At 41.0% G+C, this 23547-nt stretch overlaps 1 protein-coding gene across 1 annotated transcript in view; it reads left to right on the top strand.

The window, feature by feature from the left end:
- The window catches only part of LOC124776208 (N-sulphoglucosamine sulphohydrolase), a 119184-nt gene that overhangs the window by 5614 nt on the left and 90023 nt on the right, over window positions 1–23547 (top strand). Inside the window, exons 2-4 of the mRNA XM_047251054.1 lie at window positions 12171–12300; window positions 12422–12558; window positions 22194–22344. Coding sequence (XP_047107010.1) covers window positions 12171–12300; window positions 12422–12558; window positions 22194–22344 — 418 coding nt within the window. The remainder of the gene's footprint in view (window positions 1–12170; window positions 12301–12421; window positions 12559–22193; window positions 22345–23547) is intronic.

Genomic DNA, 23547 nt, shown 5'->3' with positions numbered 1-23547 from the left:
TGCCCTGAGGCATCAAAGAATTGCCAGTTTAGCAATGGGGGGAAGTGTGAGGGGAAAAATTGTAGAAGGAGACAAAGAGAGGAATACAGTAAGCACTTTCAGGTGGATGTAGGTTCCAGTAGTTATGCAGAAACAAAGAGGCTTGCACAGGGTAGACTAGTGTGGAGAGCTGCATCAAACCAGTCTTCGGGCTGAAGACCACAACAGCAACAACAACATTAACAACAATGACTGACCACTACTTGGTAACAGCAAAAACTTCATTTGTTGTTGGCTGATAATGCAAGTAGCCAAATTTGTGGCTGGTTGCATTATTCACCAAAATTCAGTAATGGCCATGGAGCTCACAATATCCAACATGGCTAAAATAATTTCATTCATGCTGATGAATGAGCTGTTGCCATCCAAAGCAGTGTGTTTGATGAGGTATAAGCAAGGGTCTCTAAAACACTAGAGAAACTTGAACAATATTGTGTGCAGGACCAACTTCAGTCTAACACCACAAAAACCCAGGTTTATGCCTTTCATCTGTGAAACGACATATATCCAGAGGACTCCATGTTGCTTGGAAAGGAATGTTATTGGAGCACTTTCTGTATTCAAAATACTTGGGAGATTCTCTCAGCAGAGCCCTAACACATAAACAGCACTGCTGTGCCAGCATTAAAATGAAAGCAAATGTTGATTCTTGACACAGTCTGTATATGTCCACTTGTTGTCTGGTGGCATATATCTAAGTTGATAAGCTGTACAATATCCTATAATGGATTGCCTTTATTTTTCAATTCATATGACTTAACCCAGAGAGCTTCTTTTATTCAGAATATGGTTGATTTTTGCATTATGTGTTGAACAACATATTTACATTCTTTTTATGTACATCCTTTAACTGATTCTCTCTCATTAATTTTGACTACTACATGCTATGAAGGTACTTTGGCCTCTGCAATATTTAGGATATCATTGAGGTATGCCCCATTTTTTTCCATATCAGAGTGTCAGTTAAGTATACCTCATGATGTATTTTTCTCTGATGATTATACCTTCCTTCAGAGTATTTAGATTTGTTACACCTCTCAAATTCCTTTATTCCCTAAGATATAGTACTGCTCACAAAATGCCCTTGACTCCATTTTTGTTTCTAATGAATGCATTATTTTTTTCCTGACCAGCATGAGTTTCATGTCCAAGATTTCTTCTTTTTCTGCTAATTCTTCTCAGAGTTTGTTGTATCCTTTGTACAGAGTTTTGCATCTCACTTCTTTGATTTGATTGCAGATGGTTTCAGTTTTGAACAAAGCTTCCAGGGACCACATCATCGAACTCCATTTCAAGAAATCTTATTTCAGGAATTCCTTTTTTCCCCTTTCTTTCGGGTTCCAACTGAATTTTGTTTTACTTATGTATTATCCAAGATACACTATACATTGATCCATATTTTTCTGTGGCTGTAGTTTACTATAATTCTGTGCTATATAAAGAAGTTTCATCCAATTAATGTATTGAAGTATAAGGCCACCTCATGTCCAATTAAATGGAGGGTCTGGGCCATGTAAAAGGTTTGGTCCCTTGCATACATAGCACATCCTCTGACATCCCTCTAATCTTCCTGCTGTCAGTTTTATCGATCCATGTGGTTTATCAACTGGCTGCATTTTATTACACTCAGTTGTGCTCTTGTTTCTAATAATGGGTTTAGTCTTAAATTTGTGCTCCACGGGCTAAAGGGTTCCAGATAATCACCTTTCTGTGTGCAGTCTAGTGTTAAAGTAATGTCAGAATGAGATGATTGCATGGTCATTACAGTCGTTAATTTCTCTGCCCTAAAGATTTTGATGAGGTCTAAACACCTAACTGTATGCTATTGAGGCATTTTTTTCTAGATTAGAGGAGTGAATCCTCACTTCATTTACATGTCTGGTGTATTATAATTTGTACTTTCACACATGCTCCCTTGAGTCTTGGATGATAGCACTGGCTGCATATACCTGCCCTTAGTCTCTCTGTTCTTTACAGTTACATCAAATATCTGCACATCAATGTGTCTTGAGCTTCTGTTTGTGTGGTGTATTTTCACTTTTGTGTTATAGTTCACGAACCATGGATGCTGCCATCGGTGGGGTGGCTTGCATGCCTCAGTGATACAAATAGCTGCAAGCTGCACCATAGGTGCAATCACAGCGGAGGGGTATCTGTTGAGAGATCACACATATGTGTGGTTTCTGAAGAGGGGCAGCAGGCTTTTTAGTAGTTGCAGGGGCAACAGTCTGGATGATTGACTGATATGGGCTTGTAACATCAACCAAAACAGCCTTGCTGTGCTGGTATTGCAAACGGCTGAAAGCAAGGGGAACTGCAGCCTAATTTTTCCTGAGGGCAAGCAGCTTTACTGTACAGCTCTTGGGTAAAATATTCCAGGAATAAAATGGTCACCCATTCAGATCTCCAGGTGGGGACTACTCAGGAGGATGTCATGATCAGGAGAAACAAAACTAGCGTTCTACAGATCAGACTGCAGAATGTTAGATCCCCTAATCAGACAGGTAGGTTAGAAAATCTAAAAAGGGAAATGGATAGGTTGAAGTTAGATATAGTGGGAATTAGTGAAGTTTGGTGGCAGAAGGAACAGGACTTCTTGTCAGGTAATACAGGATTATAAATACAAAGTAAATAGGGTAATGCAGGAGTAGGCTCAATGATGAATAAGCAAATAGGAATGCTGGTAAGCTATTATGAACAGCACAGTAAATGCCTTCTCATGGCCAAGATAGTTTTCAAGCCCACATCCACCACAGTAGTACAAGCTTGTATGCCAACTAGTTCCTCAGGTGATGAAGAGATTGAAGAAATATACAGGTAAATAAATTATTCAGATAGTTAAAGAAGACGAAAATTTAACTGTGATAGTGGACTGCATTTGATAGTAGGAGAAGGAAGAGAAGGAAAACTAGTAGGTGAATATGGACTGGGGGAAAGGAATAAGCCATTTGGTAGAATTTTGCACATAGTGTAATTTAAACATTGCTAACACTAGATTTAAGAATCATAAAAGAAGGTTGTATAGATAGAAGAGACCTGGAGAGACTGGAAGGTCTCAGAATGATTACATAATGGTTAGAAAGAGATTTAGGAACCAGATTTTAAATTGTAAGATAATCCAATGGGCAGATATGGACTCTGACCACAATTCATTGGTAATGAACTGTAGATTAAAACTTAAGAAATTGGAAAAGGATAGGAAATTAAGGAGATGAGACCTGTATAATCTGAAAGAACTAGAGGTTGTTGAGAGCCTCAGAAGGATCACTAAACGAACAACTGACTAGAACATGGAAAAGGAATACGGTAAAAGATGAATGGGTAGCTCTACAAGGAAAAACTGTTAAGGCAGCAGAGGATCAAATAGGCAAAAAGACAAGGCCTACTAACAATCCTTGGATAACACAAGAGATATTGAATTTAATTGATGAAAGGAGAAAATTAAAAAAATGCAGCATGTGAAAGGGAATACAAACATCTGGAAAATGAAATTGGTAGGAAGAGCAAAATTGCTTAGCAGGAATGGCTAGAGGACAAATGTAAGGATGTAGAAGCATATTTCACTAGGAGAAAGACACATACTGGCTACAGGAAAATTAAAGAGGCCTCTCGGGAAAAGAGAAGCAACTGTATGAATATCAAGAGCTCAGATGGAAAACCAGTCCTAAGCAAAGAAGGAAAAGCTGAAGGTGGAAGGAGTATATAGAGGTTCTGTATAAGGGAGATGAACTTGAAGGTAATCTTATAGTAAGGGAAGTGTACATAAATTAAGGTGAGATGGCAGATATGATACTGTGAGAAGAATCTGACAGAGCTCTGAAAGATCTATGATGAAAAAAGGCCCTGGGGATAGACTGATAGCCTTGGCACAGCCAGCTATGAGAAAACTCTTCCATCTGGAGCGAAATGTGTATAAGACAGTTGGAATGACCTCAGACTTCAAGAAGAATGCAGCAATTATGAAAAGGATAGTTTCTACTCACCATATAGTGGAGATGCTGAGTCGCAGATGGGTACAACAAAAAGACTGTCAAAAATGAGCTTTCAGCCAGCAAGGCATACACCACACACACACACACACACACACACACACGAGTCTACAGTCTCTGCCTGCTGACGCCTCACTGTGAGCAACTGCATGTGATGGGAGAAGCAACTGGTTGGTGGGGTTAAGAAGGAAGCTGGAGGGAGGGATAGCAAGGTAGGGGTGGGGGACAGTAAAGTGCTGCTTGTGGAAGCATACAGGGATGGGGTGGAGAGAGTACAGTGCAACTAGGTACAGTTGGGAGGTTAGACAGAAGGTGGGGGGAGTTTAAGCAGAAAAGGGAAGAGGTAAAAAGACTGTGGGTGTGTTGGTGGAATAAAGGACTGTGTAGTGCTGGAATGAGAACAGGGAAGAAGCTAGAGGGTAAGGACAAAGACTAATAAAGGTTGAGGCCAGGAGGATTATGGGAATGTAGGATATATTTCAGCGACAGTTCCCACTTGTGCAGTTCAGAAAAGCTGGTGTTGGTGGGAAGGATCCAGATGGCACAGGCTGTGAAGCAGTCATTGAAATGAAGAACACTGTGTTGGGTGGCATACTCAACAATGGGGTGGTCCAGCTGTGTCTTGGCCACAATTTGTTGGTGGCCATTCATGCTGACAGACAGTTTGTCATTTGTCATGCTCATGTTGAATGCAGCACAGTAGTTCCAGCAGATCATATGACTGGTTTCACAGATAGCCCTGCCTTTGATGGGATAGGTGATGCCTGTAACTGGACTGCAGAAGGTGGTGGTGGGAGGATGTATGGGACAGGTTTTGCATCTAGGTCTACTAAAGAGATATGAGCCATGAAGGAAGGGGTTGGGTGCAGGAGTTGTGTAGGAATGAACAAGTATATTGTGTAGGTTTGGTGGGTAGTGGAATACCACTGTGGGAGGTGTGGGAAGGATAGTGGGTAGGATGTTCCTCATTTCAGAGCATAACGAAAGATAGTCAAAACCCTGGCGGAGATTGTGATTCAGTTGCTCAAGTCCTGGCTGGTACTGAGTCATGAGGGGGATGCTCCTCCATGGCTGGATTGTACAATGTTCGGAGTGTAATTTTGGTCTGTGAAGGCATCAATGAGACCCTCATTGCACTTTGAGAGGGACCACTTGTTACTACAAATGCAAGTGGTCCCTCTTGAAATACAACAACAGTCTCACTGAGGCCTCTAAAAACTGAAATTACCCTCCCAGCATTGTCAAAAACAGATCTTCAGTGCCTCATCTCACCCATCACCTTTCTCCTCCATAAGTCCCATTGTCCTGCTCGCAGAGGAGCATTCCCCTCATGACTCAGTACCACTCAGGACGCGAACAACTGAATCACATTCTCTGCCAGCGTTTCATCTATCTTTCTTCATGCCCTGAAATGAGGAATGTGCTACCCAGTATCCTTCCCATCCCTCCCAAAGTGATGTTCTGCAACCCACTGAACCTACACACTATCCTACCCTTGTCCATCCATACACAACTCTTGCTCCTAACCCCTTGCCTCATGGACCATATCCCTGTAATAGACCTAGATGCAAGACCTGTCCCATACATCCTCCCTGTCTACATCAGTCCAGTCACAAGCATCACCTAACCCATCAAAGGCAGGGCTACCTGTGAAACCAGTCATGTGATCCACAAGTTAAGCTGCAACCACTATGCTGTGTTCTACATGTACATGACAACTAACATGCTGTCTATCCACGTGAATGGCCACCAACAAACTGTGACCAAGAAACAGCTGACTGACTACTTCACATCTTGTGCCATATGGATCCTTCCCACAGCCACCAAATTTTCTGATTGCACTGGTGGGAACTCTACTTGCAATACGTCTTGTGTTTCCGTAATCCTCCAGACCTCAACCTTCATTAGTCTTTGTCCTTACCTCTAGCCCCTTCCCTGTTCCCTTTCCAACACTACACAGTCCTCTGTTCCAGCAATGCACCCACAGTCTTTTTACCTGCGTAGGTGTGTTCTATCTCCGATGAAGGCCTTGTTGGCCGAAAGCTCATTTTCTTTTTGTTGTGTCTATCTGCAGCTCATCATCTCTGCTATATGGTGAGTAGCAGCTATCCTTTTCATAATATTGTTATACTCCATCCTGGATTTTCCATTGTAGAACGTAGTAATTCCAATTCCAAAGAAAGCAGTTGCTGACAGGTGTAAAAATTACCGAGCTGTTAAGTCATAGTTGCAAAAGACTGACATGAATTCTTGACAGAAGAAAACTGGTGGAAGCTGACCTCAGGAGAGATCAGTTTGGATTCCGGAGAAATGTAGGAAAATATGAGGCAATGCTGACCCCATGACATATCTTAGAAGATAGTTTAAGGAGAGACAAACCTACATTTTAGCATTTGTAAACTTAGAGAAAGCTTTTGACAGTGTAGACTGGAATATTCTCTTTGAAAATATGAAGGCAGTAGGGGCAAAATACAGGAAGCAAAAAGCTGTTTACAACTTGTACAGAAGCCAAATAGCACTTATAAGAGTTGAGGGATTGAAAGGAAATCAGTGGTTGAGAAGGGAGTTAGACGGGGTTTAAGTCTCTCCCTGATGTTATTCAATTTGTAAATTGAAGAAGTACTAAAGGAAAGCATAGAAAAATTTGGAGTAGGAATTAAATTTCAGTTAGAAGAAATAAAAACTTTAAGGTTTGTCAATCACATCGTAATTATGTCCGAGACAGCAAAGGACTTGGCAGAGCAGGTGAACAGAATGGACAGTGTCTTGAAAAGAAAGAATAAAATGAACACCAACAAAAGCAAAACAAGGATAATGGAATGAAGTTGAATTAAATCAGAGGATACTAACAGGATTAAAATAGCTAATGAGACACTTAAAGAAGTAGATGAGTTTCACTATTTGGGCAGCAAAGTAACTGATAGTAGCTGTGTAGAGTGGATATAAAATGTAGACTGGCAATGGCAAGAAAAGCATTTCTGAAGAAGAGAAATTTATTAACATTAAATATAGATTTAAGTGTTAGGAAGTCTTTTCTGAAAGTATTTGTATGGAGTGATGCCATGTATGGAAGTTAAACATGGACAATAAACAGTTTAGACAAAATGAGAATAGAAGCTTTCAGAATGTGAAAATTAGAAGTGTTGTTGATGTAACTAATGAGGAAGTACTGAATAGAATTGGGGAGGCAAGAAATTTGTGGCACAACTTGACCAAAAGAAGGGATCGGTTGTTAGGCCACATTCTAAGACATCGAGAGATTACCAATTTAGTATTGGGGGGAAGTGTGGGAGGTAAACATTGTAAAGGGAGAGAAAGAGTTGCACACAGTAAGCAGGTTCAGAAGGATGTAGGTTGCATTAGTTATTTAGAGATGAAGAGGCTTGCAAAGAATAGAGTAGAGCTGCATCAAACCAGTCTTTGGACTGAAGACCATAACAACAACAACAACAACAACAGTCTGTAGTAGCATTTGAATAGTTGCCCTCTGTTCTTTGTTTCTGCATTTGAGAAGGGGAGCTTCTGTAACCTGCATTGTTTTCCCCTTGTGTAGCTGATAGGAGTTCTTTTTGACATGCTGTCTCTACTGCTTTTGCGTCTATCTTCCCCATGAAATCAATGGCAGTAATGGGTTCTGTGACATCAGTCCATGGTAATGATTTCTGAAGCCTAGTTCACAACCTTGGTTTATTTACCAAATGTGGGAATTCTGGAATGATTTGCTGGCTGTACACTGACATCTGATTTAGGGTCAACGGGATACATAGATGCAACATGAGTGTCTGCGGCATGTAAGTGACAGACGTGAAAATTTCGTGTTGCTCTCGTTTTCACGAAGGTGAAGGTAGAGCCATTGACAGATTTGGTGACAGCTGTTTGTTGGTCATATTTGTTGGCAAAAGCATTAGAAAATTACAAAGAATTGCAGATATAAGTTTTGTGATTGTAGACAGTTAGGTGCTTCCTCACGAATTAGCAGCTGGCTACAACTAAACCTGGTTCCTGTTGTCATTCAAAAGCATAAGGATAAATGCACTTCCTTGCATGAATGTCAAAATGTGTGTGGTGCCAACTCAAATGTGAAGTACCTTCAAGGGCTCTATGGCACTTGTTGCAGTGGACATTGTCTTCTGAGCAGGCATGAGCCAGTGTTTTGGATGACGTTTGACTGAGCTGCTACAGGAGAGCACTCACCTTTAGCTGTAGGGTTCAGATCTGGTCTGGACACTGGTGACCTCTAGTAGTGTCCAGTGAAACTAATGTAGTGATGCCATTACAGTTTAGGGAAGTCACACCCAAACTGTCATTTCATCACCAGCAACATTTAATTGCAAAGACAATTCATCAATGTCATTAGAATTCATAGCACTTTAAAATGTGACTGGCAGTTGATGTAAGCACGTGTGTCATAGTGTTGCATCTGAAACATCAGCTTCTGTAGCCAGTGTTATGGATAACTTCATTATGTGACACTTATTGAATGTGTAGGTTTCTTGATTCAGAAACATGGCAATGTACTTCGTCATTCATGTGCTCATATTTCCACACAGTGGACATGTCATGAATAATGTCAGACAGTTACAAAAGAGCCTGAGTGACCAAGGCACCAATGATGAGAGCAAACTGTAATGCGTCAACACATACACTGTAGGCAGTAGACAAAAGTTCCAGCATTTTGAACCACTGGTGAGGCCTTTGTGGCATATATGACAGAATTACAATCTTGTTATGTGGTGTGGAATGTGCAACACAGCTAACCAGTAAAATGGTCATAGGCTATATATTACTCAAAAGTACCAGTGAATGTCCATCGCTTGGAAGTGCTTGAGAATCAGGAGTAGTAATAACTCCATAGTGGCAGTTCAATAAATGTCCTGGCAAGAAGACGTTTGTTGTAGCTGGTGTTGTAAATTCACACTGATGTGCTTCTCATGATCTTAGCTTTCCGTGGGGTCACCACTTGTGGGAAACATTGAATCACATAGGAAAAGCATATACTTACTACTATGAAATATCACAATTTATTTTTGCTGTTTTGTGCGGGTACGTAAAACAAGAGACAAGATAAAGAATCCACTTATTGGAAGGAACACAAAGTCCAGGAAGACAGAGACAATAATACAAAAGATATTATATTCTTCACTCTTTCAGTGACTGTCTTTATTTGCTAATTAATTGTACCAACACAGAACTGTCTTATTTGTTGATGAACAACAGTTCTGCATAATGGTGAGAATAGTGAGAAGTTATAGCAGTGGGTAAACTGTGTCACGTAGCAAGTTGGCAGTTAATAATAAATAACTGGGTTTTGTGCTCACCATAATAGGCATCCATATAAACCCATTGCTTCAATTAAGAATGAACCAGCACTAAGTAGCTCAGAAACTTGAAAAATTCCTGTGTTTATGGCTGCAAGATGTACAAAAATAGATTATGCATATTGAGTATTTTAGTGGTAAGCTTAGGAGAGGTCGATATGTCTTAAATGATCCGAAACCTTGCACCAGTATGGAAATAATTTTGAGTACTTACTATACCCTACAGTCAGTCCCACCTAAATTATGATATAATATCCAGTACTTTTAGAATGCAGAAGAGAGCCATTAGAATAAGGAATGGAAGCAAAATAAACAAACAATACAACTCTCTTTTCACAGTACTTAATATACTCTCTCTACCATGTATTTACATCAAAGAAGCACTCTTATTCTTTCAGGTACGTTTAACTGACAAAGATGAAAGACTGCAAAGAAACTGGGAAATTCACAAACCAGACTGAACAATAACCTCCAATTAACTCACAAATATTGTACCATGTTAAAAGTGCACATTTAACAGGAGTTCGAAGTTTTTTAACAAAATCCACAAGGACATAGAACCATCAGGGATACAGGGCATAACGTCATTAAAAAAATCCTTACAGTCATATTTACAGTGCCATTGCTTCTTCTCAGTCAGTGGATATATGAAATTGTAAAGTACTCCTTTGTGTTCAGTTTTTTTTTACCCATGTGTAGATTATTTTAATGTACAAGCTGAGTGGATTATGATGGATGTTTACTTTATGTAGCAATTTAAGAAATTACGTATGCAAAGGCTGTGTGCAGTTTCATTGTATTTGTCAGGTCCAGTATCTGCGTGCTGTTTATAGTTAAGAATGACTAATAAATAAATAAATATAAACAGCAAATAAATTTTGTGTTGAGCATGAGTAGTGAGGATTGAGTGAATGCAGTCTGATGTTTGCAGCTACGAAGGTCTGTGATATAAAATATCATTCAGTGAGAACTCTTGTCAGGAAAATAGGATGGCAATACTGAGTACTAGTGGATATTTTGAGCAAATGGGAATCTGACTTATAGAGAGTAGGAGAAGGATAATTGGTTCTTGGAATCCACAACTAACTTTCTGGCACCCTGCAAAAGCCTTCTCTGATGAGCTTTTGCTGGAATCTCTTAACTCCATATTTTGTCTAATTTCTCTTTTGGAGAGAGAGTCTGTATATTTCATTCAGAGGTGCCATCTATGTTGATTTTTGCCAGAGACTTTGACACAAGAGGCTATGATATTATGCAAAGTAGATTATTTCTGCCTTCTTTAGCAAGGATCTTCCTAATGTGTAAAGCTCTGGAGAAATAGATTGTTTAGTAGATTAGTGACTGTGATTTCAGGCTTTCACACACATGTAAATAGGGAGGGTTTCACTGGATTCAAATGCTTATGGTGAGACACAAACATAACAGGCGACTCAAATAATGTTTGACTAATAGGATAGCCAAACAGTATAGAATGCTTTCACCTGTCTATATGCAGTCTCTTACATTTGTTTCTATCAGCAGTAAACTCACTATTATGCATCAGTCACTTGCACATCTGCAAGATCTCTTATATTCACAATCATTTACAATAATGCTATGAAATTACACTTGGTACTCAAAACAGTCTCACAGAACTGTGTGCATTACATTATAAGTCATTTAGGTGGCTTGAATAGTAATGATCTTCTCATACATTCTTGATATAAATACTTCCACTTCTGATGTTGTCCTCCCTATCAAGGTTGACAAATTCCTCTGAACTTCGAACTGACTTACCCAGTCAGTTATAGGGGGACCTCCAGTTTAACATGGAATCTGAACCCTGTTGTAACTCAGCATTCTTTAAATCGTCAAACATTGCCAGAGGTGAAAGAAGTTATAAATCTAGGTAAAAATAAGAGGATTGACTGGACATCAAACCAAAGGCTTCTGGATTTGTGGGCTGGCCCTTTACCACTGAGTCATCCAAACATGGCGTATGTAATCTTTTATACTCATCCATTTGTCAATAATACCACATTATTATATCAGTAATGGAAATTCCAGGAAAGACACAAAAACAAAAATTAGGATAGCCAGCCACTCACAAGCAACTGGTTCATTGGTGTTCCATAGGAAAGTGTAATGTACCAGAAAACCTAACCAGATTTCAAGCTACAACTATTTTCTCAGTTTTCCAGCTGCATCTACCTTGTTGCCTAATATCATTTTTGCTCATACATTATAATTTCATATTCAGCTCCAAAGTACCAGAATTGAAATGATTCTATCAAATTTACTTGTAGATACGTTTCTTAGGTTTTGTAAGAAAATGTGTGAGCTATTGCCCAAAAAGATTGGTAGGAAGACATTAAATGTAGTAGGAAAACACACAACGGGTCTGGAAAAGTAGGAAGGAAATATTAAACCTACTGATACCAACCTTCTGCTTAGACCCACAATGTCATCAAAATGGTGGACAAAAACTGTTATTGGCTTCTAATAAGCATAAAATAGGAGTAATAGTAAGAATTATATTCACTGTAGTTATTCACATTATATCAAATTTGTTGCCTGCTAATCCTACTACACTGAGTTTTAATTATACACTTTGGTTCACTCAAAATTTTTGAGAGTTCTCCTTTTTTATAATGGGATTCACAGAAGACAATATGTGAAGAAATAAATAAGAGCCCACTGCACAGTATTATCTAGCATGACGTTCCATTAATGTGTACATATCTTACAGGTGTTGCTTGCATCACAGCAACAACTAGGAATATATGCTACCTTGGCCTCACATGCTACTGTTAATTAATAAAGGGTTAAAAACTATTTTCAACAGGTGATGATGCTGGGTTTGAAATGGGAGCATACCGAAACAAAATTTGCCAAACACCTAATCTTGACAATTTAGCAAAACAAAGCTTGATTTTTAATAATGCCTACACATCTGTAAGCAGCTGTTCTCCAAGGTAAACAATAAGTCTGTCTGATGGAAACTATCATGGAATTCAATTATATATTAATTATTTAATTATATATTATACATAATTATATATATTATATACTCTATATAATATCATTAATTTACAGCCGTTCAGCAATTTTAACTGGAAAGCCAAGCCATCAGAATGGAATGTATGGGTTACACCAAGGTATTCACCACTTCAATTCCTTTAACAATGTAAAAAGCCTTCCAACTCTGCTTCGAGAGAAAAATATCCGTACAGGTAAATACATAAGTTGACATTATTTCTTGTATTTAATTGGCAATTACAAATTAAATTGTCTGTGTTAGAAAACTACTGATTTTGCTCTTGTGTGAGCTATGCCTTGTTGTGTGATTACCCTGTGGCTGACTTTATGAATAAGAGTAGGCTTTCATCAAACCACTCTGAGGCCGTGATCCTGTGAGAGTCTTGTAAAACTGTTGTAGTGTATCAATTCCTACTAATAAGTTTGCTCACTGATTTCTTGATTAGGATTAAATATTTCTCTGCTGGCTGATCAACTCCACATCCACAAGGGGAATTTCATTTGGGATCTGTGGAAGGTACATTATCATATCTGTTCGTATTTTGTAAATATTTATTGTCTATTCTTGTTTTCTGACATGCTTCACATCCCACAAGATATCTCCACTATGGATCAGTTGGAATGAAAATTATATCTAATCTAATTTAATCTGTCTCACAATTGATCTTAAGTATCCTAATTTCAACCTAGATACTTTGAAGGCAGATGGACGTAGCTTATGTGATATTCACATGTAGGTTACCAGTTGGGTCTCCTTTATCCATCATGGAAGCGTTGTCAGAGATCAATATGCCTTTTTATATTCTTGTTGTCATTGAGGCCTGGTTGTTTGCCATCACTTATAGCACTGAGCTAGTACATATCTTACTAATGACTGAATCTCCTTAGGCAGCTGCAAATAACTCATTGTATAATGAATTGGCTTCTTACTGCTCCCAGCTGCCAGTGCAAAGTGCCAACTTTCTGCAAAGTATTCTAGACATTGTTTGTCCAGGTTGAATACCTCCCAAATACATTTTATCCACTCCTAGTGGAAAGCTTACAGCTGGTATTTTTCCTGAGTTGTTTCTGAACCGTCTGAGTTATATGGTCCTGATTTATGAAATTTTTTTCTGCCCAGCATTTTATCTAAAGCTATCTTGTGTGTCTTCAGAGATGCTCCTGAGCCCACTGAGTATTGTCAACCGAGAGGGTGGATGTTGGAGAGGGACATAAAATACATGTCCATTTTCATGGTATTTATGTTTCATGGACAATCCCTAAGATTCACCAGCAACTAAGACAGCCAGTTGTGGGAGCCTTCATTGTACTTTTCCTGAGTGTTGAAACCAGCTTAAATCATAAGTCTTTTTAGTGTTCAAAAAGGATGCAAAAGATAGTATTAACAACTAAAGTCCCATGACTATTTCCTCCAGTATATCAACAATGTAGCAAAAGATAGACTGCTACTTACCGCAAAGAAGACGCATTAAGCTGCAGACAGGCAACAGAGCTTTCAGCCACAACCTTCATCAGCAAAAGGGAAACACGCACCATTTGTACACACAAGCAAGCACTCCTCATGCTCACATGACTGCCACCTCCAGCATGTCAGGCAGTGTCTTCAGAGTTATAGAGAAAATTATGTATAAAAGACTGATGTCAGTCTTAGATAAGACTGATGTATTATCTGGGTCAAAACACACATTCAGAATGGCAAAATCAATACAGACAGCAGAATATGAATGTCTCAGTAGTACATTTACTATGACAAACAGTAAAGATTTAACAGTAAAAACCAAAATTGCGACTGATTGGTGACATTCTCTACAGATTTGTACAAAACAGTCGCTGGGTACCAGCTCAAACCTGATTGAAGAAATCTAGCTAATTTTAATAAGCCTTGTGAATGTACAAAAATGTGCAGATCTGTGTGAAATGTTATGAGACTTAACTGCTAAGGTCATCAGTCCCTAAGCTTACACACTACTTAACCTAAATTATCCTAAGGACAAACACACATGCCCATGCCCGAGGGAGGACTCAAACCACAGATGGGACCAGCCGCAGTCCATGACTGCAGCGTCTTAGACCTGTTGGCTAATTCTGTGTGCCATGAACTTACATTTAACGCAAATAAACATTTTTCAATGGTTGTGAACAGATAATGTATTCAACGGCAAGCAATATATATCTACAATTTAAAGATAATTTGGTTTGAACAATAACATTTACAGTAATGATTAAATGTTGAACAAAATAAGAAACAACACAGTAAATAACCAAGACAGTGATAATAATATAAAAATTAAAAAAAAATACTAGACAAATTGAACTTTCCTGACTTTTGCTTGTGCAAACTCTTTAATGCAATCTGTGTAACTTAAGTCCTCTGCAAGCTCATGCTCAATCAATATTGTTGCAAGATCATTCAAACGAGTTTGGCTCATCATTGATTGGAGGTATGTCTTTATCAATTTCAGTTTTGAGAAACTCCTCTCTCCACTCACAGCTGTCACTGGGAGTGTTAGGAGAATTCTCAGAGCAATGTTAACATTAGGGCAAAAATTATGTCTTCCTATAAACTTCAGAGTCTCTTTTGGACCTATTACAGGTTTCAACAATGTTGAAAGTATTTTCAGTTCTTCCCTCAACTCCAGTGCATCAATGTCGCTTGACTCATGATGTTGCAAAATAGCTGTGAGGTTTCTACACTTTGTGTCCAGGCTGTCTGAAGGTGCACTCTTCAGCTCGCCGATGTCATAGAGAAAATCAAAGTAATCGCAATGAGATTTCAGTTGATTGAATCTCTCATCCAAAGAAGTGGTTACTACAGGATGTTTCAAAAATGACTGGTATATTTGAAACGGCAATAAAAACTAAACGAGCAGCGATAGAAATACACCGTTTGTTGCAATATGCTTGGGACAACAGAACATTTTCAGGCAGACAAACTTTCGAAATTACAGTAGTTACAATTTTCAACAACAGATGGTGCTGCGGTCTGGGAAACTCTATAGTATGATATTTTCCACATATCCACCATGCGCAGCAATAATATGGCGTAGTCTCTGAATGAAATTACCCGAAACCTTTGACAACGTGTCTGGCAGAATGGCTTCACATGCAGATGAGATGTATGCTTCAGCTGTTCAATTGTTTCTGGATTCTGGCGGTACACCTGGTCTTTCAAGTGTCCCCACAGAAAGAAGTCACAGGGGTTCATGTCTGGCGAATAGGGAGGCCAATCCACGCCACCTCCTGTATGTTTCGGATAGCCCAAAGCAATCACACGATCATCAAAATATTCATTCAGGAAATTAAAGACGTCGGCCGTGCGATGTGGCTGGGCACCATCTTGCATATACCACAAGGTGTTCACAGTGTTGTCTAAGGCAGTTTGTACCGCCACAAATTCACAAAGAATGTCCAGATAGCGTGATGCAGTAATCGTTTCGGATCTGAAAAATGGGCCAATGATTCCTTTGGAAGAAATGGCGGCCCAGACCAGTACTTTTTGAGGATGCAGGGACGATGGGACTGCAACATGGGGCTTTTCGGTTCCCCATATGCGCCAGTTCTGTTTATTGACGAAGCCATCCAGGTAAAAATAAGCTTCGTCAGTAAACCAAATGCTGCCCACATGCATATCGCCGTCATCAATCCTGTCCACTATATCGTTAGCGAATGTCTCTCGTGCAGCAATGGTAGTGGCACTGAGGGGTTGCCGCGTTTGAATTTTGTATGGATAGAGGTGTAAACTCTGGTGCATGAGACGATACGTGGACGTTGGCGTCATTTGGACCGCAGCTGCAACATGGCGAACGGAAACCCGAGGCCGCTGTTGGATCACCTGCTGCACTAGCTGCGCGTTGCCCTCTGTGGTTGCCGTACGCGGTCGCCCTACCTTTCCAGCACGTTCATCCATCACGTTCCCAGTCCGTTGAAATTTTTCAAACAGAACCTTCATTGTATCGCTTTTCGGTCCTTTGGTTACATTAAACCTCCGTTGAAAACTTCGTCTTGTTGCAACAACACTGTGTTCTAGGCGGTGGAATTCCAACACCAGAAAAATCCTCTGTTCTAAGGAATAAACCATGTTGTCTACAGCACACCTGCACGTTGTGAACAGCACACACTTACAGCAGAAAGACGACGTACAGAATGGCGCACCCACAGACTGCGTTGTCTTCTATATCCTTCACATCACATGCAGCGCCATCTGTTGTTGAAAATTGTAACTACTGTAATTTCGAAAGTTTGTCCGCCTGAAAATGTACTGTTGTCCCAAGCATATTGCAACAAACGGTGTATTTCTATCGCTGCTCGTTTAGTTTTTATTGCCGTTTCAAATATACCGGTCATTTTTGAAACACCCTGTATATCTAAAAGATAATAGTAGAATTCTATCTTGTAACGTTTTGTTGGGTCATCTATTGTCTCATCCCTTCCTTCATAGGTAAAGTGTATTGGTTTCTTACGTGTCACCGGGAAACACTTATCCAGGGTAATGTTAGATCTTCTAGCTCTAATTCTGTAGCCAATTCTTTGAAATACATCAAGAAAGACACCATCTTTTCTTCTGTTCTGCAGGTCTTAGAATATGCTTTCGTTTCTTCAAGCATTTCCACAGCCTCAGAAACATTTATGTCAGTGGTCTGGAGGGTCTTACTGACTACACTGATGTGAATCAGAATGTCACCACAGGTTACCAGAGAAGTGAGAAAGGTGTAATTTTTTATTTGATTCGCAAGTGACATTGCTTCGTGAGTGGTCATGCCATCGAATTCTTCTGATATCTGAACCAGTGCATCATAAACACCTCCAATTTGAAACCTCAGTGGAGTAAGTGCATTGATGTGACTTTCCCATCTAGTATCGCTCAGTGGTTTCAGCGACAGGTTAGGTAGATACTTCTTCAAGACATCCCAACGTCGAACGGAGGACAAGAAGAAGTCGTACAAGCTTTTCACTGTCGAAAACATGGAAACAGCATATTTAGAAGACATAGTGGCATCGTTTACAACAAGATTCAATGAGTGACTGCTACATGGTACATAAAATGCTCGCTTTTTCATATCTGAAATTCTTTTCTGGAGACCAGACTACTTTTCTTTCATGTTTGCCCCATTGTCGTATGCTTGCCCTCTCATATTACACAATAGAATTTTTTTATCTTCCACGAACTTGAGTACGACCAGTATCAAAGTGGAGCTTGAAGAATTGGGCACTGGAAGAAATCCCAGGAAATGCTCCCAAATTCAGACATCGTATACCCCATCGAGTCTTGTCTCCTGGACGAAACGTACCACAACTGTCATCTGCTCAACTTTTGAAATATCTGGTGTGCAGTCAGGAATTATATGTAATACTTTGCAGGTTTCATCATTAATAGAATGTTGTTGGTTATAGATGATACAATAAGATGAATTATTTAATTCTATGTTTCTTTGCCAAGATAATGATGACCCTTGTTCTCACCTTGCTTTGTTCTGTGCAGGTGCTCCATCATCACAGTGTTTAACTTTCTGAATAATTCAACGAGTTTCAAGAAGTTTCTGTTGTCAGGCTGAAAGAGTGTATCTGTACTTCCTCTCAAAGGCAGACATTGCCAACCCAGGAAATGAATTATTACTGTTAAGTGCTCAAGAACATTTTTCCAATGTTCGCTTTCAGTATTCAGAAGCCTTTGATGATGGGCGTCAACAGTTCGTGACTTTTTCAGTCCCTCAGAAAACATGATCCACTTTTTATGTGAATTCAAATGCTTGGTAGACTTCCCGTGACTTTCGAGATACGAAGCAAGGTGCCGCCAGTCGCTTATACCGTTCTTTGCAATTTTTACTGTAGACGACGAAAAAAGTTTGCAACAAAAGCAGAACACAGCATCCTTGCTCTTTGAGTACACCAACCAATGTCTATCTGCTTCTTCTAAATTCTTCAAAGACTAGCTGTAGTGCACAGGGCTGAAACGCTGGTTGTCCATGTTTATAGGACATTGTTCAGCTTCCTTAATGCGCTCGGGAGGACCTCGCATGACCAAAGTCGTTCGAATGCAGTCTATAATAATTTCCAGCCATCTTCCGGGATCTGAGTCAATTGTGTCTTCCAGTTTAGGCTCGCCTTCAATCCCTTCTCCGGTGGTGAGTACCTCGGCTGATGATCCTCCGGTATTTTCCGAATCTGGTCACCTAATTTCAGTTCTGCCTGATGTTTCAATCTCAGAGTTTCAGTCCAGATGAGGTCTGTTGAACATGTTGCAGATGGCCCACCATCAGCATTGCTACTGTATGCAGTGGTCGCAATACTGTGTTCATCAATTTTCTTTTCATGTCCTGAAGGTAAAGATGTAGCTGCAGTAGCTCCACTAGTTTCTGTACTTTCAGGATCTATTTTTCCACCCTCACTGCTGCTAGGTCATTCTCTCTTTGGCTTGAAATATTCTTGTAGTGCATCCTTTTGCTTCGTATCCTCATCTTCCTTCAGAACCTGTCTTTTCCTATATTCACTGCCAGACAGTCTTTTTCTACTGTCGGACATGTTTCAATCCAGCCTGTAAAGAACGATTACGTGAAACTAACTGTTGATGTCAGTGTACTAACTTTATTTGCAACACACTTCACACACAATTTCCTGATATTCCACTGCACATAAATGGAAAATTATATTACTGTAGGATACACTGTTCAGGGGATGAAGTCATAAGAACTGAGCCACGTGAAATTGAATTTCAGGCCGAATTTCACTACAGATGCAGGTGAAACTGTCAAAGAGTGGGGCAGAGGACAATGGAGAGAGGAAGAATAAGAAGATGGAGTAACATAAATACACATCCGGGCATCGATGGGTACTAATGCTAGTCGAAATATATTAACTCACTGCACTGCAGTTGTTCATTTCAAAAAACTGACACTCGACATCTGTTGTAATTTTCATGTGTCACTTCTTTCGTGTCTGATTATGGAATAAGAGGTAATCACTTCACTTTTCTTCGCATTATTTTCATTCTATCTATTGGGTTGATGCGTGCTTATTTGCCAAATTGCCAATTTTTGAAGTAACAGATCATAAGAAAAATAAATTTTTCTACTCTGCGATCTTGAAGGAGAAAAATTCTAACTTATGAGTAACATGCATGTGCAGTACTAATTGTACGTTATGTTGTGGCCATATGTAGTAAGCGTTGCTTTACGCAGTGGAGAATGGTAAAACAGAGGTATGCCGGCAACCAAGGTATTGCGAAATAGGCAAGCACAGATAGTTTTGCTGACAGCAGCAGTCTATCAACCGGCTGACGCAAGGACGCCCACAGACCGAGCACCGAGCGAAGCCTGGAGAGTGCTGAGTAAGGAGAAGTGAGGCCAGCACGCTAAGTTATGCTGCAATATACTGCGGGAGTAATAACAAAAAGCTACCATCATGGGTAAAAAATGTCCTCCTGCCGGATATAAATAGTGGAGCGCAGGCAGCAACAGACAGAAGCCATTAGGAAGCAGTTCAGATCTGAGGATGGACGTGGTCTATGTCCGAATGTTCAATCTTCGTAGGTGATGATTCCAGAAGTCTGTTCCAGTTTGAAGGAGTCGTCCGTTCGCTACCAGATGTCAACTTCAGTTCTGGGGGTCAGCCTGAGTTCGGTCGGCACTATGGCTGACTAACTATAGCGAGAACTTCCAGCAGGACTGGCTGCAGCATGGTCTTGATCACAGGCGCCATCGAGGACTGACGCCCGGACTTCATGGCAACCTGACCCACGGCTTGTGGTCCATCCATGATGTGACCTCGCGGACATCGCAACTGACGGCTTCCCAGCCGCCGGTGCAGCAGGTGTCGGCAGCTGACCTCACGGCGATGTGGCTCTGTGGCATGCCGTAGTGGGATGCCGAGCAGCGATGAGTTCATCTCAATCACAGGGCATTCTGGCTTCAGCGAAGCACTGGTGGCCTGAGGCTCTGAGTGCCATCAGTGGTGCGCGTTGCACGCATTGTTGGAGAATCTACACAGCAGCAGCCAGGCGGAGGGATCCGCAGGGCTGGGCAGCAACGACGAGGGAGAAATTGTAAAGAAAGTTCAAAGAATAATTGTAAAACTCCACACCGTCTCAGTCTTTGGCACAGCCACTGTGTCTGCTGCTAACAAGTACTGCAGAAGTCATAACAAGCCCAACCGTGGTTGTAACAGTTATATGAAAAGCACTTACATCCCAAGTTGCAAGAAATTCTGACGCACCAATTCTTCTATTCTTATGAAACGCATTGAAAGTGCTTTTGACCAATCTCGACTCCCTCGGCCAACTACCAAAATGAATTCCGTATTTTTCGTTGTAGAGAACGCAACAATAGCTATTGCCTAGAAAGGCGAAGTGGTGATGTGGCAGTGCCAGGACCTAGGTCATGTGACAAGGTACAGCGAGGCTACGGTTAAACTAGTGACTGATGATATGGATAAATGTATTATCTGGCAGCAATTTCTATGGCATTATAAACAATAGAAAGAAATATGAATTTTGCGAAAACTGCACAACTTTTGTCAAACAGAAATGAGTTTCAAAGCTAGCAAGGAAATCCTTAGAAGCAATGTTCTGTCTATGGATTTTTGTTTTAGAAGGTGTCAAAATTAAGGTTTTGTTTTGAGCGGATGAGAGGGCATTGTTGCTAAAAGACCATACTTTCTCAGGTTTTCATCAGAACCAAAGTGACCAGTAGTTTACTAAGCTGAAACATGGAGTCACATGCTTTATACAGTAAATAAAATTGGCAAAGTGATAGTGTGCGAGTAGTATTGTCAAACAAAAGTGCCGGTCAGAGTTTAATTGTTGTTCATGCAGGCAGAGACAGGTGTTTCATGGCTCAAAAACCAAAACATCCCACTATCACTCAGAAACACATAGCAACAATTTTCAAAAATACGTTGAAACCCAACTTATGCCAGACTTATTAACAATGTCTTTATCCCTTGTAATTAGTCGCAGTGTATTTACCCATTCAGAATACTTCTAGCCATTGTAGGTGTTGGATATGTTTGACTGTAATAATGTTCAACCATTTTTTTCCATAATGTGGGAAGAGTAAAACACTCGGAAACTACCACTGAAGGGCTTAGCAAAATTGCTTCAGGCTTAACATGTAACTGCAGTATTGAACATTCCAAATTAGATTAAGTCTTCTGCAAAATTAGTTGTGAGTAAACGCACAGCACGTAACAGGCTGGCAGCACTCCACTCGTAAGAATGCTGGTGTGTACGCCAGACTGCTTACCCCTCTCTGTTCCTCCGGCATAAACACGACGGTCCTGCCACAGTGGCAAGGAGGAAGAAATTAGTCCTCCTCCCACCCGTTGTTCAACAGGGGCGGCCGACAGGTAGTCGAAGCGCCATGCCACAGTTCCCGAAGCCACTCCCTCTGAGGTTTGGTTTCAAATCCCCTCTTGGGTATGAATGTTGAGTTTTTCCTAAAAAAATGGGGGGGGGGGGGGGGCGGCAGATTTGCCGCCCCTCGGAAAGTGCCACCCCATGCGGCCGCACGATTCGCACGTGCCTTGCGCTGGCCCTGATATATATAATTAACGTTCCATTAGATTTAAGCATCTGTACATATGCAAAGCTGTACTGTTAACTGTACTTGTTGACAAGGCTAGTTGTATGTATACTGCTAATAAAAATTCTTACCATTTTGAACCTTCTATCTCTGTGAAACATTTCAAAAGATTCATTATTCACTTCACTGTCAATTATTACTATTGTCACCTCTGCAATGTGAGGGGAATATTTGCTCTTATTTCTTAGGACTTATTCTATTTCTTACAGTGTCCTATTCATTCAAATATTTATATTCAAATATTTCTGTTGCAGGCATAATTGGCAAGAAGCATGTTGGCCCAAAAGAGGTATACAAATTTGATTATGAGCAAACAGAAGAAAATAATTCTATTCTTCAGGTTGGAAGAAATATTACAAAGATTAAGCTTCTTGTCAGAGAGTTCTTGAATCACAGTGGTTCTCAGTAAGTAGTATATATTTGGAACATTGGAATTTCATTTTAAACTGGATGTTATTAACAGTTTTTCATCCATGTTCAGTAACTTATCTAAATACAGGGCAAATAAAAGGCATTTTTCTTCTACTGAAAGTAGTGATAGTGAGATAAAACATAGTATGTGCATAATAACTACACTCCTGGAAATGGAAAAAAGAACACATTGACACCGGTGTGTCAGACCCACCATACTTGCTCCGGACACTGCGAGAGGGCTGTACAAGCAATGATCACACGCACGGCACAGCGGACACACCAGGAACCGCGGTGTTGGCCGTCGAATGGCGCTAGCTGCGCAGCATTTGTGCACCGCCGCCGCCAGTGTCAGCCAGTTTGCCGTGGCATACGGAGCTCCATCGCAGTCTTTAACACTGGTAGCATGCCGCGACAGCGTGGACGTGAACCGTATGTGCAGTTGACGGACTTTGAGCGAGGGCGTATAGTGGGCATGCGGGAGGCCGGGTGGACGTACCGCCGAATTGCTCAACACGTAGGGCGTGAGGTCTCCACAGTACATCGATGTTGTCGACAGTGGTCGGCGGAAGGTGCACGTGCCCGTCGACCTGGGACCGGACCGCAGCGACGCACGGATGCACGCCAAGACCGTAGGATCCTACGCAGTGCCGTAGGGGACCGCACCGCCACTTCCCAGCAAATTAGGGACACTGTTGCTCCTGGGGTATCGGCGAGGACCATTCGCAACCGTCTCCATGAAGCTGGGCTACAGTCCCGCACACCGTTAGGCCGTCTTCCGCTCACGCCCCAACATCGTGCAGCCCGCCTCCAGTGGTGTCGCGACAGGCGTGAATGGAGGGACGAATGGAGACGTGTCGTCTTCAGCGATGAGAGTCGCTTCTGCCTTGGTGCCAATGATGGTCGTATGCGTGTTTGGCGCCGTGCAGGTGAGCGCCACAATCAGGACTGCATACGACCAAGGCACACAGGGCCAACACCCGGCATCATGGTGTGGGGAGCGATCTCCTACACTGGCCGTACACCACTGGTGATCGTCGAGGGGACACTGAATAGTGCACGGTACATCCAAACCGTCATCGAACCCATTGTTCTACCATTCCTAGACCGGCAAGGGAACTTGCTGTTCCAACAGGACAATGCACGTGCGCATGTATCCCGTGCCACCCAACGTGCTCTAGAAGGTGTAAGTCAACT

The sequence above is a fragment of the Schistocerca piceifrons genome, chromosome 2 (genome assembly GCF_021461385.2).
Source record: "Schistocerca piceifrons isolate TAMUIC-IGC-003096 chromosome 2, iqSchPice1.1, whole genome shotgun sequence".
NCBI classification, from domain to species: domain Eukaryota; kingdom Metazoa; phylum Arthropoda; class Insecta; order Orthoptera; family Acrididae; genus Schistocerca; species Schistocerca piceifrons.
This window is presented reverse-complemented; position numbering and strand designations above follow the sequence as displayed.